Here is a 15,546-nt window from a genome sequence, read left to right as displayed (position 1 = left end):
CAAAATGATTTTTAATATTGTAGTTTTTTCATCTTATGCATGAGTCTGAGTTACAATCCAGTTGCATTACAGTAAAAAAAAATTTATTTACCCAACAGGTAATTAAAATTTAATTGAAAATTAATTTTGAAATTTAATTTCTGACTGGGATTTACACACAAAAAAAGAGACTGGAGCTGTCCAAGTGGGCTATGCAACCACATATCCTTTCTTAGGCTTCAGTTTCCCCATTTGATTAAAAAAAAAAAAAAAAAAAAAGAAGGTGGAAAGAGACACAAAACACAACTAGAAAGACGTTTGTTAAACTACTTCCAAATTTAAATTAACTAAGTATGTCAACTTCCTATCAATCCTTTTAATAAAACAAATAGCATTTTGTAAGCTGTACTTTTGCACAAACTTTCATACTAAGCCTGAGAGCCAAATCAGACATCACATTCCACTTTCCTAAAGGGGCTAATATTTAGATAATTTCTCTTCAGTGGCTGCTTTAGACAAAACCATTTCCATATTTGGAACCACGTACAACATTTGTATATTTGGTATCATCCAAACATTTTTGTTCCCTTGATACTAACTTTGCAAAACCTGTACCCAACCAACCAAAATGATTTGCTTCCCCAAAAGGACCTTTTCCTAAATCAGAAGAACAGCTAAAATTAGGCTGCAAGATTTCAGGTTTATGTTTCTTTAGCAAATAGTAATTTTTTTAAAAAATAGATTATTTAACAATAAAGCCCACTTTCACATCTTAACTACAAAGAATATTTTTATAACTATAAACTTTCCTTTTCTTCTTTGTTTAAAAAAAAAAAAAGGCTGGGCGCGGTGGCTCACGCCTGTAATCCCAGCACTTTGGGAGGCCGAGGCAAGCGGATCACGAGGTCAGGAGACCGAGACGATCCTGGCTAACATGGTGAAACCCTATCTCTACTAATAAAATACAAAAAAGATTGGCCGGGCGTGGTGGCAGACGCCTGTAGTCCCAGCTACACGGGAGGCTGAGGCAGGATAATGCCGTGAACCCGGGAGGCGAAGCTTGCAGTGAGCCGAGATCGCGCCACTGCACTCCAGCCTGGGAAACAGAACGAGATTCCGTCTCAAAAAAGAAAAAGAAAGAAAAACGAATTTATTTTTAATGACTCAAAAGAAGAACTAAGACACTATAAAAGTAATGGGGGCAGAAACCATGTCTGCCACATTCACTGTTGTTTCCCCAGATCTGTGTTTTCAACCCTCTTAGACCACAAAATTTACCTAGATAGGTAGTATAAAATACTGGTGCCCACCTCAAAAGACTATAGTAGGGCCCAGAAATCTGTATTTTAAAGAAGCACCCCAGATGATTCTTAGGATGAGGTAAGTTTTGGAATCACTGGCCTGGAAAATTTATTGAGTGTCTGAGAAAGACTGCAAATACATTTATTAGTAAACAACAACAACTAGTAAATTACTGTTGTCTTATTTTTTTCTTTGAAAATAGGCTTAACACATTTGAAACCTGAAGAAAACCATTAAAATCTCATTTAATTTTCACTCAATTATTCTCATTCTATTTGCTGTCTCAGGAACAAGTTGCTAAGTAAACTGAAAATAAATTGCCAAAAGATTCCAGAAACTTAAGCTGAAAAACTATATATTTTTTGCACATAGAATACTGAAAATAACTCTTTATAGATTATAGAGTAAATTTACTTGAATTCATAGATTTACTTGAATTCTTAAATTTACTCGAACTGTGCCTCATCTAATCTTCATAGTAATTGTAAGGTATCACTACTAGTGAACTCTTGTACAGATGAGAAAAAGTTTTAATAAGAATCACTAATTTTCCCTAAATCTCATAACTAATAATAAGTAGCGAACCTAGGATTCCAACCCAGGCAATCATACTATCAGTATATATTTGTTAGACATAATATTTTTATGCCCACGGCAGAAAAAAAGCAATGAGAAAAAATTAATTCCATTTCTATTTCTATTTGTATCCCTAAAGGAAACTAATGAACTACTACTTTAGATCCTTACAGAATAAAATAACTTGCATTTTAACAAATAAGTTTGAACGTCCAATAGATAGCTTCACCTGTTTGACTCTTGGAATACAAGTTTGAGAACATAACTTCCATGGAAAGAGAATGTTCACAAAGCCAAAGATGCTATGAAACTTTCTGATACCTGTAGGTAGAAATCTGGATAGATTTTCTCCAAAATTCAGAACTATATATAGTCATGCACTACACAAGGACATTTTGGTCAAAGACAGACCACATATACAATGATGTCTGTTCCTTAAGATTATAATACAGCTGAAAAATTCCTATTACCTAATGACTTCGTAGCCATCCTAACATCTTAGCATAACACATTACTCACCTTCTCACCTTTTTGTGGTGATACTGGGGTAAACAAACCTACTGCACCACCAGTCGTATGAAAATATAGCATATGCAATTATGCACAGTGCATAATAGTTAATAATGATAATAAACGACTATGATACTGGTTTATGTATTTACTATACTATGACTTCTTAATTGTTATTTTATAGTGTACTCCTTCTACTAATAAAAAAAAAGTTAATTGTGAAACAGCCTCAGCAGATCATTCAGGAAGTATTCTAGAAGGCATTGTTATCACGGGAGATGACAACTTCATGCATGTTATTGCTCTCGAAGACTTTCCAATGGGAAAAAACGTGGAGAGGGAAGGCAGTGATACTGATGATCCTGACCCTGTGTAGGTCTAGGCTAATGTATGTGCTAATGTGTATGTTTGTACCTTCATTTTCAATGAAAAAGCTTAAAAAGTAAAAACAAAAATAGGGCCACGTGTAGTGGCTCACGCCTGCAATCCCAGCACTTTGGGAGGCCAAGGTGAGAGGATCACTTGAGCCCAGGAGTTCAAGACCAGCCTGAGCAACATAATGACACCTCATCCCTACTAAAAATCAAAAAACTAACTGGGCACAGTGGCGCCAACCTGGAGTCACAGCTATTCAGAAGGCTACAGCAGAAGGATTGCTTAAGCCAGGGATGCCAAGACTGCAGTGAGCCATGATCATGCCCCTGCACTCCAGCCTGGGTGACAGAGCGAGACCCTGTCTCAAAAAAAAGGAAAACGTAAATTTAAAACATTTTCTTCCTTTTTTTTTTTTTTTTTCTGAGACAGAGCCTCGCTCTGTTGCCCAGGCTGGAGTGCAGTAGCGCAATCTCAGCTCACTGCAACCTCTGCCTCCCAGGTTCAAGCGATTCTCCTGCCTCAGCCTCCCAAGTAGCTGGGACTACAGGTGCGTGCCACCACACACGGCTAATTTTTGGTATTTTCAGTAGAGACGGTGTTTCACTGTGTTAGCCAAGATGGTCTCAATCTCCTGACCTCGTGATCCACCCGCCTCAGCTTCCCAAAGTGCTAGGATTACAGGTGTGAGCCACCACGCCTGGCCTTAAAATGTTTTCAATAGAAAAAAAGCTTAAGTCTTACAGAATAAGGACATAAATAAAATATTTTTGTATAGCTGCATAATTTGTGTTTTAAGCAGATATTACAAAACAGTCAAAAAGTTCAAAAGAAAATAAAAATTTATAAAGTAAAATTGTTACCATAAGCTGGGGTTTATTATTGAAGAAAGAAAATTTTTTTATAAATTTAGTGTAGCCTAAGTGTACAGGGCTTATAATGTCTACGGTAGTGTATAGTAATATCCTAGGCCTTAACATTACTCACCACTTACTCACTGACTCACCCAGAACAACTTCCAGTCCCGCAAACTCCTTTCAGGGTAACTGCCCTATATAGGCGTATCATTTTTTATCCTTTTTTACTGTAACTTTTCTATGTTTATATATGATTAGATACACAAAAACTTACCATTGTGTTACAACTGCCTACAATATTTAGTACAGTAACATGCTATACAGACCTGTAGCCTAGGAGCAATAAGCTACACCATATAGCTTAGGTATATAATAGACTATACCAGGTACTATACCATAAGCACACTGTATGATGTTCACACAGTAAAACTGCCTAACATGAGTTTCTCAGAATGGATACTCATCATTAAGACATAATTTTGGGCAGGGCGCAGTGGCTCACGCCTGTAATCCCAGCACTTTGGGAGGCCGGGGCGGGCAGATCACAAGGTCAGGAGATCAAGACCATCCTGGCTAACATGGTGAAACTCCATCTCTACTAAAAATACAAAAAATTAGCCAGGCATGGTGGCGGGAACCTGTAGTCTAGCTACTCAGGAGGCTGAGGCAGGAGAATGGCGTGAACCTGGGAGGCGGAGCTTGCCGTGAGCTGAGATCGCGCCACTGCACTCCAGCCTGGGCAACAGAGCGAGATTCCGTCTCAAAAAATAAAAATAATAAATAAATAAATAAGCCAGGTGTGGTGCCATGCACCTGTAGTCCTAGCTACTCAAAAGGCTGAGGCAGGAGGATCATTTGAGCCCAGGAGTTTATGATTGTGCCACTGATATCACATGGCTTAAAAAATTTTTTTAAAGTAAATGAATGGAAAAATGCATACTATCAAATAGTAGGCACAAGAAAGCTGACAGTGCCAAATTATTATCAGACAGAATCTTCAGGAAAAAGCGTATTACAAGAGACAAAGAAGGCCCATTTCATAATGATAAAACGAGAAATGTATTAGGAAGGCATAACAATCCCAAATATGTACCTAACAAGAGAGTTCCAAAATGCATAAAGTATGACAAAACTTAAAAGAAAAACTGACAAATCTATAATCATAGTGGAGTAATTCATAAGATGAGTAGATAAAATAAATTAATAAAGATACAGAAGATCTATCTGGGAATGCTATCAACCAAGATGGGTATGGTAGTATGTACCACGTTTATAACTTATACTACACTACACCCAACAACCACAGAATGTATATTCTTTTCAAATGTACAATGATTGTTCACAAAGACAGGCCATATGCTAGACCATAAGTAAGATTTCAGAAAACTTCAAAAGGCTGAAATTTTATAGAGTATGTCGTCTTATCACAACAGAAAATTCTAAATTAATATATCTAGAATGTTCCTTTTCTAAATCTTCCACCTAAAATAAGTGCCTTTTCCTAATTTTCTACCTAGAGGGGGCTCTGTTTCCCAATTTGCACAAAGGTACTGAATAAGATCAGTCTATTAAATGAGTTAACACCACTTATTATTCTTATCAACAAATAAATTCAAACTTAATCTGATAAAACTTTTAAACATAACTAACAATTTAGAGGAAATACTGAGAACAGAAGAACATATTTAACAATATCACAGAGATGCAATAAGCAAAATTCAGACTCCTCAGGATAAACTATCCAGTAACATCAGTAAATGAGAGAGAAATAGGAAAACAGAAAAAAAAAAAGGGAAAAAAAGAAAGAGAAAGATGTTAAGTAACTATCACAAAACATTGCCTTTATATGTCAAGATGGTAGGTACTTGATTTTGCTTATCTTGTACTTTGCATCTTGTGCGTGATGAAAAAAGTAGATTTAGCATGTAAAATTTCCAGAGACAGGTTTTACCAAGAATGGTTGGGATAGAAATTAATTTTTTTTTTAAGATGGAGTCTTGCTCTGTAGCCTAGGCTGGAGTACAATGGTGTGATCTCGGCTCACTGCAACCTCTGCCTCCCAGGTTCAAGTGATTCTCCTGCCTTAGCCTCCCAAGTACCTGGGATTACAGGCCCATGCCACCACACCCAGCTAATTTTTGTATTTTTAGTAGAGACGGGGTTTCACTATGTTGGCCAGGATGGTCTCGAACTCCTGACCTCAGGTGATCCACCCGCCTCAGCCTCCCAAAGTGCTGGGATTACAGGCGTAAGCCACTGCACCCAGACAGAAATTAAATTATTAAAGGCTGTAGTTAAATGAGAATTAGATACCCCTGCCTCCATCTAATTCTATATGCCTTCAGAATGGAAGGCCCATTTCTTGAAATAGGTGGCCTGATAAAGAAAAAAAATTACTGTTTTCTGTAATTGAGACAATGTTCACCCTTGAACAGAAAAAATTAAAAAAAGAACATGAAATCCAATCTTCTTCTATATGCATACAATCAATTCATTTGTGCATTTGCTAGATTAAATTGATAAGTAGCGAAATATGTTTCTTCAATTGCTAGCAGCTAAGAGAGAAAGGTATTTAATAATGTTTCACCTCTTTTCTCTCCTCTCTGCTCCTGTATTTTCTCCCATAAGTAAAACTCCTAGTTAATTTTTCCATAACCCTATAGTTCCTCTTTTATGAAGCACTACTCCTACTCACTTTATCACTTGCCTCCAAAAAGTCTTTGCTACTTGAGGACATGAAAAAAATAATAATAATAAAATCCTGCGGAAGCCAGCCTTCAAGATAGCCCAATGATATTGACACTCTTGGTATTCACACTCTTGTGTGTACTCTCCCACATTATAACACTACAAAACACCAGAGGTGATGGTATATCACTTCTATCATTAGGTTTTAAAAGGCTCTGCAGCTTCCAGTTCCCTTCCTCCCTCCCTTTCTCTCTTCTCCCCTCTATCTCCCCAATCTTCCTCACCTCTGCTCATATCACTAGTTCTGGGAGAAGCCATGTCATAAGTAGCCCAATGGAAGAGAGTCCATGGGGAGGAACTGAAGCCTCCTGACAAGAGCCACATGAGTGACCTTGGAAACAGATACTCCAGGCCCAGTCAAAGCTAGACTGCAGTCCTAGCCAACAACTTGACTACAACATCATAAGACCGAGCCAGAATCACTCAGCAAAATAATACCTGCTCCTCTCAGACTAACAAGCATATTATAAAAATGCCTATATTCAATCCCATGAAATATATGCCATAAAAACTCAACAAACTATCAAAAAAATTTTCATTAACAGCCAAAATGAGGCTGGGCATGGTGGCTCACGCCTGTAATCTCAGCACTTTGGGAGACCATGGCGGGTGGATCACCTGAGGTTGGGAGTTCAAGACCAGCCTGACCAACATGGAGAAATCCCATCTCTACTAAAACTACAAAATTAGCCAGACGTAGTGGCGCACGTCTGTAATCCCAGCTACTCGGAAGGCTGAGACAGGAGAACTGCTTGAACCTGGTAGGCGGAGGTTGTGGTGAGCTATCATGCCATTGCACTCCAGCCTGGGCAACAAGAGCAAAACTCCATCTCAGGCCGGGCGCAGTGGCTCACACCTGTAATCCCAGCACTTTGGGAGGATCGAGGCGGCTAGATCACGAAGTCAGTAGTTCGAGACCAGCCTGGCCAACATAGTGAAACCCCGTCTCTACTAAAAATACAAAAATTAGCCGGGCATGGTGGCATGCGACTGTAGTCCCAGCTACTCAGGAGTCTGAGGCAGGAGAATCACTTGAACCTGGGAGGTGGAGGTTGCAGTGAGCCGAGATCAAGCCACTGCACTCCAGCTTGGGTGACAGAGCAAGACTTCGTCTCAAAAAAAAAAAAAAATCCAAGATGTTTTTCTTATCAGAAAAGCATGTGATAAGATGCTTTTAAACATCTTTAAAAATGCAAGATTTTAAAAAAAATATTAGCCAATATAGGCAAAGTTGTGTGGCAATAGGAATCTCCATACAGTTGTTGGGAACATAATTGACAAGATCTTTTTTTTTTTTTTTAAGATAGGGTTTCCCTATGTTGTCCAAGTTGGTCTCGAATCCTCCCTCCTCAGCCTCCCAAGTAGCTAGGATTACAGGTAGGCACAGCCATGCCTGTCTTGACATAATCTTTTTGGAGAACAACTGGGCCATATTTATCAAATTTAAAAGCCACAAACTCTGACCCAATAATTCCACTGCTGGACATTACCTTGTGATTTTTACCTGTTATATCTTATGATACACTGGCCTAAGTGTTCAAAGACATATATGTACATATATATGCATATTTATGGATGTTTACTCCAAGGAAAAACTGGATAATTAAACAAATATTAATTTTAAAAATTGAGGTAAATAAATTATATTTGAACAATGGACTACTATCAAATTGTTAAAAGAGGAAAACATATGCATATTGATCTAGAGAGATTATCCAATATACATAATGAAAAAAGCAAGGAAATATATACATATATACACACATATATATGTTTATGCTATATTCCTGTTTATGCTAAAGGAAGAAAAAGTTTTCTACCCAAACACACCCATGTTTGTATATGCATAGAAAATATCTGAAAATATACACAAACAACCTAAAAGTTATCACCTCTGGAGAAGTGAACCACAAAAATTTTTACCTTTCACTTAATAACTTACGTTGCTTTTATTATTAATAGCGTATATTTAATTTTAAATTTTTTAAATGATTGCCAAAAAAATCAGTGAGTTCTCTCCTCCATTCAGAAACAGCAGTGTATTAGCCTAGATTAAAGTACTTCTTTAAAAGGATGATTAATTAGACAACATGGTAAAGAGTTCATATTAAGAAAATTACAACAGAGTCCTTACAATTAAAGCTGTATTTTCACATTTTATAGTGTACTGAAATCATTTAAAGCTAATCCTTATTGTGCAAGTATTTCATAGCAGGCCAAATAAGTCCTGTTTTAATTTTATTCCTGCTTATCACCCATGCCACACAAAGAATAATAATAATAAAATAGCCAATATATAGTAAACAAATATTATGTGACAGAAACTCTACTAAATATCTCTAAATATTTTCCATATATTATTTAATACTTAAGGAGCGTGATACAAGCAGCACTATTTTCTCTATTGTACCAACAAGAAGAACGGCTAACAAAGAGTTAGTCATTTGCCTAAGGCCACAGAGCCACTAAGAGTAAAGAATGTGAAATCAGACAGGCTCATTCCAAAGCTTGTTCTCTCAGCCAATACGCTACAGCTTTTCACTCATTTTGTTCACATTTCAAGTCAAAAAAGGACTGTAAAATGTAGCCTGATATCTAACAGGTTAGCAAATTAACCACACTAAATGCAACACCAGAATGAATTAGACGAAAGTCTTAACTCTTAGACCTTAACAAAAAGGGCTGAGGATACAACAAAAGCAATTTCAATTAAAATAAATATTTTATAATTGCCTAATTAAAATGCCATTTATGTTACTGAAATCGTATAATCTTCCTGAATGGCTAATTGCTGCTAGGCCAGAAAATTACATTTAGCATCCTTCTGGTAAATTACATTTAGTTAGTATCCTTCCCAAAAAAAAGCAAACTCTCTTTCCTGTTCCACCATAACAAACCTGATAAAGAAAAATGGAGAGAAATTGAACGAAATCTCTCTAAAAACAGTCTATCTACAGTGTTTTTCCATGCAGAATTCCCTTTTCCATGCATTCTTCTTGATTACTTTTACCTTACTTCTACTCTTAAATCATTCAATCACAGCTCTACTATACTTCTTTGCAGAGTAAAGCAAAGGAAAATAAAGATCAATTAGAAAAGTTAAGTAAGCTAATAAATCCCATATAATAATTATAGCTACAGCTAATCATGCAATTTATGCTTACCTAAAGACCCTGTCATTGCTCTACATTTTTGTTAGCACTTGGGGGTTGGGAGGAGACCTTGTCTACACACTGTAGATTATCCATTATTTTTTGCCTCCAATAAACCTGAAAGAAACTACAGGAATATATGCTCACCATTATATGGCACCTTTTTATCCCAAAGTGCTTTCTAGAACCACCTTCACTAAACCACATCTGACAAGAAATCTGGCAAGAAACACTTTGACCAATCCCTGTTTCAAAATACACAAACTCAACCTCCCCCCTTCTGCCCCCTTCCCCTGAAAATGGGCGTTCTAAAGTCAGACTTCCTGGGTTCCAATTCTTTCAAGGCCCACTTAATAAGGGACCTTGAGCAGTCTCGATTTCCTTCCCTGTGAAATGGAAATACCAGTACCTACTTCATGGGACTGTTGTAGGAATGAACTGAGATAATTCATGGTAAGGCGCTTAGAACACTGTCTGGCACAAAATGTGCACTCAAATGCCAGCCATAATTATATCTTCAAAATTAATTACCTAGAGTCCGGGTTTTCTTCATTTTAGTGATGGGAGTCTACCCGAACTCCATCAGCATAAGTGGGCATACACACAGGGTTTTTAAATTAACTCATACAATAAATAGCAGCAGTATATACTCAAGCAAATTTTAAGTTTTCATAGCACTTTCGCACTTTTTCAATAAAAACATTTCATATGAAATAAACACTCCAATCCCCCACGCTTTTAATCAGCGATGTCCAGAGCCCAGAAAACAACACAAAGCCTGGAAATACAGTCGGGATACTCATTAGCTATGTAGGGGGGAACCTGACAAACTGCTGGATGCCACACTGAGAACCCGCAGTTCAAAGCAGGCCAGAGCCGCTCGGGGCTAGCGCCTACAGTCCATTTAAAGTCACAGCACCTTCTTTTCCCATTTTCCTCCCCAGTGTTGAAACTAACAACGCCCTTTGCTCCCAAGACGAGGCCTAGCATCTCCCGGCCCTCTCCTCCCACCCAGCGCGTCTCTCCCCCACGGAATCCACTGCCGCCCAACTCACAGCGTGTGTCCGCACACATTCACCATCAGCTTCAAGGAGGGGTTCCGATATTTGGTGGTCTTACACCGAGGGCAACCCTGATCGTCCATGGCGGTTTCCCTCCCAGGCGCCTGCTTCAGCCAGAGCCACCTACAAGCCCCCTCAGACGCGACCAAGCAGGTTCCTACCAACAGGCGCTTGGCAGAGACGGTCCCTTCGCGAAACAGCACCGGCAAGGGGCAAGGCGCTGCAACACAAACGTTCCGGCAGTCAGTTCCCCGGTCTTGCATCTAGGGCTTGGTCTTAGCCTTCCATAAAGCAACTTAATACCTTGAATTCGACAGGGGAACTTTCAAAATGGCAAATTATACAAAGCCTTATCTCCACGCACCCAGTTGCATTTTTCAAGGTACTGTGTCACAATTAGGAAGATAAATTCCATCTTGTTCTGTCTGGAAACATTCCCATGATTTCAAAGATTCATGAGCGGTGTACTTACTTTCTTTAGGACCATTTAATAGCCTGTGTTTTATACTTCTTTATAATTGCATAGTCATGTCAGCTCAGCTGATAATATGCATTCGCAGATACAAAATATGAAAAAGCTATCTACTCCCCCATCAGACAGTATTTATTTCCCCAAATACCTAGGAAAAAATCATGTAAGAATACATACAGAAAAATTTAGTTCAGCAATTCCAAGATCTGATAGCCTGAATATCTTTGTAAATTGTAAACCATGTTCATCACATTTATCAAGAAGGCAAATTGAAGTCTGTAAACAGCTCTATTAAATAATAAACTTTCCCACTGTAAAGGACACATCTTATTCATCTCCAAAATAAAGATTTCTTGATACTTAATGAGTAAGTAGACTAAGTGAAGAATTAATGAATGACTATCAAACAATAGTGTAATGTGAAAGTTTTTAGTGTCAAACATTTTTTGTAACCACCTTCATCTGACCCAAACTCCATCAGAAGGGAACATGCAAACAAGATTTTTCAAATAATCTGATACAATGAGTATAAGCTATAAACATTTATAGTAATTTTAACTCATCATAGAACTTGTGTTCTTTCCAATAAAAACATAAAAAGGAACATTCCAACTCACATTTTTAAACAGTGAACCTGGTAGGCAACACAAAACCCAAAAATACAGTTGGGATTTCCATGGGTATAGAGAGGGACGCTGACAAACAGCTGGATACCACACCCAGGAACCAGCAGATCAAAGCAGGCTATGACAGAGCTTTACATTAGTATGAAGACATCAAGGATTCATCTAATAAATAAACCATATCATCTCTTTGATCATAATATTATTCCTCAACAGGAGTTAACCAAACATAAACTTACTAAAATAGGTAACACCAAATACTATGCTACTATGCTGACCCGGAGGCTTATTATGCTGCTGCTATTGTCTTATTGAAAGACCACATCCAGACCAGTTACATGATTCAGAGTGAAGCTCTTCAAGAACAAAGGCAACTCTAGTACTTTATATTTTGGACCATTTAATAGCCTGTGCTTTATACTTCTTTATAACTGCATAGTCATGTAAGCTCAGCTGATAACATACAAGAAACTTCTAGTGAAAGAATGAATATGTCATATGTGCAAATAAAATTTTTAGCCGATACTACATTGAGGTCATCCACTCAGATGGCATTACAAGTTTATTGCCACTAGGACAATTTTTGTTTGTTTGTTTGTTTGTTTGTTTTGAAACAGGATCTCCTTCTGTTGCCCAGGCTGGAGTGCAGTGGCCCAATCATAATTCATTGCAGCCTTGAACTCCTGGGCTCAAGTCATCCTCCCACCACAGCCTTCTAAGTAGCTGGGACCTCAGGCGCTAGCCACCAGTCCCAGCTAATTTTTTATTTTATTTTTTTAAGAAATGGGATCTCACTATGTTGCCCAGGCTGGTCTTGAATTCCTGGGCTCAAGCAATCCTCCTACCTCAGGCTCCCAAAGTGCTGGGATTACAGGCATGAGCCTGTAATGATGCCCAGCTATCCAGGACAGTTTTAATTATGTCTTTGAAGATGAGACCCCAACCACGTTGTGAAGTGAATTGCTTTTCCTTTCTCCCAAAACTTAAGATTAAGGCAAAGAAAGCACTAAAGATAGTGAGAAGTAGCATTGCTACAAGCTTTATCCTTTTCCTAGGTGGGAAACTACTAACTTGGAAACATGGTAGCAACAGCTGACTTGGAAATCTGTCAGATAAGCTTTACTTATGGACCTAAAGACAGTAGAAAATAGCACTTATAGATTTGGTCTCTAGTACCAAGAGAGCTGAATTCAAGTGCTGGCTTCATCACATGATTTATATGTCCTTGAGCCTCAGTTTTCCCAATTCTAAGTTCAGGATAGTACTTGTAAAGAATAAAAGATACTTCATTTAAAGCACCTAGCATAGAGTAAGAGCTTAGTAACTGCTGGCCATTATTAATGGTAGTATTAGGATATTGGCAGTAGTATTATCTAAAAGAAGTGGGATAATATAATAATAAGAGCCCAACCTTCTTTTACGTCAGTCAGACCTGTGTTTGAAGCAAATTTCCAATCCTCCCGTTCCTCAGTTTCCTTCTTGCATATAATACACTTCATAAAATTGCTGTAATGATTAAATTACATGACATAGACATATATAAAGGCCCTACTACAATGCCTCATACATTACAGAAACTCTGAAATGTACATCATTATCACTGGTGGGGATGAATAACATGGAATGGTCAGAGAGCTTTAAGAAGGAAAGCACTGACAGCACCAGGTTCCTAATTCAAATGGAACCTCAGCCTATGTAGAAAACGACCAAACTCAAGTTTCCTACATTTCTTTTTTTTTTTTTAGGAGAAAATAATTTATTAACCATAATATATAATTTTGAAAGATTAAAAACACATTCATCTCAACACAAAAAATTCAATCATGCTTAAGTTCCTTCCAACGTGTTCATCCAAGGTGAACCTTCATATGTTTACAAATTCTTTTTATTTATGAATTTTTGTTGACTAAGAAAAAATTTTTTTCATTTTCTGAACTTCAAAATTATGCATTTTTCTATATGCTTACATATGAAACTTAGGCTTCCTATGTATTGTTTTTATTTTACTATTTTATTTTTTTTTTAGGTTTTTTATTATTATACTTTAAGTTATAGGGTACAGGTTTGTTACATATGCATACATATGTCGTGTTGGTTTGCTGCACCCATTAACTCGTCATTTACATTAGGTATTTCTCCTAATGCTATCCCTCCCCCATCTCCCCACCCCACTTCAGGCCCCGGTGTGTGATGTTCCCCACCCTATGTCCAAGTGTTCTCAGTGTTCAATTCCCACCTATGAGTGAGAACATGTGGTGTTTGGTTTTCTATCCTTGCGACAGTTTGCTCAGAATGATGGTTTCCAGTTTCATCCATATCGCTACAAAGAACATGAACTCATCCTTTTTCATGGCTGCATAGTATTCCATGGTGTATATGTGCCACATTTTCTTAATCCAGTCTATCATTGATGGACATTTGGGTTGGTTCCAAGTCTTTGCTATTGTGAATAGTGCTGCAATAAACATACATGTGCATGTGTCTTTACAGTAGCATGATTTATAATCCTTTGGGTATATGCCCAGTAATGGGATGGCTGGGTCAAACGGTATTTCTAGTTCTAGATCCTTGAGGAATCGCCACACTGTCTTCCACAATGGCTGAACTATTTACACTCCCACCAACAGTGTAAAAGCATTCCTATTTCTCCACATCCTCTCCAGCACCTGTTGTTTCCTGACTTTTTAATGATTGCCATTCTAACTGGGGTGAGATGGCATCTCATTGTGGTTTTGATTTGCATTTCTCTGATGACCGGTGATGATGAGCATTGTTTCATGTGTCTGTTGGCTGCATAAATCTCTTCTTTGGAAAAGTGTCTGTTCATATCCTTTGCCCACTTTTTGATGGGGTTGTTTGACTTTTTTCTTGCAAATTTGTTTAAGTTCTTTGTAGATTCTGGATATTAGCCCTTTGTCAGATGGGTAGATTGCAAAAATTTTCTCCCATTCTGTAGGTTGCCTGTTCACTCTGATGGTAGTTTCTTTTGCTGTGCAGAAGCTCCTTAGTTTAATTAGATCCCATTTGTCTATTTTAGCTTTTGTTGCCATTGCTTTTGGTGTTTTAGTCATGAAGTCCTTGCCCATGCCTATGTCCTGAATGGTATTGCCTAGGTTTTCTTCTAGGGTTTTTATAATTTTAGGTCTAACATTTAAGTCTTTAATCCATCTTGAATTAATTTTTGTATAAGGTGTAAGGAAGGGATCCAGTTTCAGCTTTCTACATATGGCTAGCCAGTTTTCCCAGTAGCATTTATTAAATAGGGAATCGTTTCCCCATTTCTTGTTTTTGTCAGGTTTGTCAAAGATCAGATGGTTGTAGATGTGTGGTGTTATTTCTGAGGCCTCTGTTCTGTTCCATTGGTCTATACATTTCTGAAGACAGCTGAATCCCAAAAGTGGAAAAATTGAGGCCCTTATTTCTCTTCCCAAGTCTGCTCATCCTCTAGCATTCCTACCTCAGTTAACAGTAGATTCTATGGGAATGGGACAGTGTTTCTCAAATGCAGACCTTCTTTTCCAGCCCCAAGGCTATGGACCCAGGTTGGGCTTTCCTCATCGGAAGAGGATACTTACCGTTTCCTCCCTTTACTAAGGACAGCATCGCTACTCCACTTCTTTTGGGAAATAGTCCTTAGTCCCTCACCCCACATGTATGTGGTTCTACTAGGTCTGTGGATCACAATGCTTGCCCCCGGCACAGGGGTTGGCATTACACTTTTAATGGCTGTGAACTTCCTCAGGAACCAGAAACTCCAATTGAACTGGCCTAGGCAAAAGTTGAATTTATTGGATCACAACATCAAACAATGTGAAGAACAGGAGTGCAGCTGGCCGGCCTTGAAGACCTGCTATCCCATTTCACTTACCTCTGTCTTTCTCATCAGGTTAGTTT

At 38.1% G+C, this 15,546-nt stretch overlaps 1 protein-coding gene across 3 annotated transcripts in view; it reads right to left on the bottom strand.

Annotated features, from left to right (window-relative positions):
- The window catches only part of MNAT1 (MNAT1 component of CDK activating kinase), a 236,227-nt gene extending 225,472 nt beyond the window's left edge, over positions 1-10,755 (bottom strand). For 2 of the 3 annotated variants that reach the window (XM_054449240.2, XM_063651662.1), the window contains exon 1: positions 10,552-10,755. In XM_054449240.2, coding sequence (XP_054305215.1) covers positions 10,552-10,640 — 89 coding nt within the window. In that variant the 5' untranslated portion in view covers positions 10,641-10,755. The remainder of the gene's footprint in view (positions 1-10,551) is intronic. The other variant, XM_054449241.2, reaches the window with a different exon arrangement.
- Positions 10,756-15,546: the final 4,791 nt, after the last annotated feature.

The sequence above is a fragment of the Pongo pygmaeus genome, chromosome 15 (assembly GCF_028885625.2).
Source record: "Pongo pygmaeus isolate AG05252 chromosome 15, NHGRI_mPonPyg2-v2.0_pri, whole genome shotgun sequence".
NCBI classification, from domain to species: domain Eukaryota; kingdom Metazoa; phylum Chordata; class Mammalia; order Primates; family Hominidae; genus Pongo; species Pongo pygmaeus.
The sequence above is the reverse complement of the archived record's forward strand: the minus strand, read 5'-3'. Positions and strand labels throughout refer to the sequence as shown.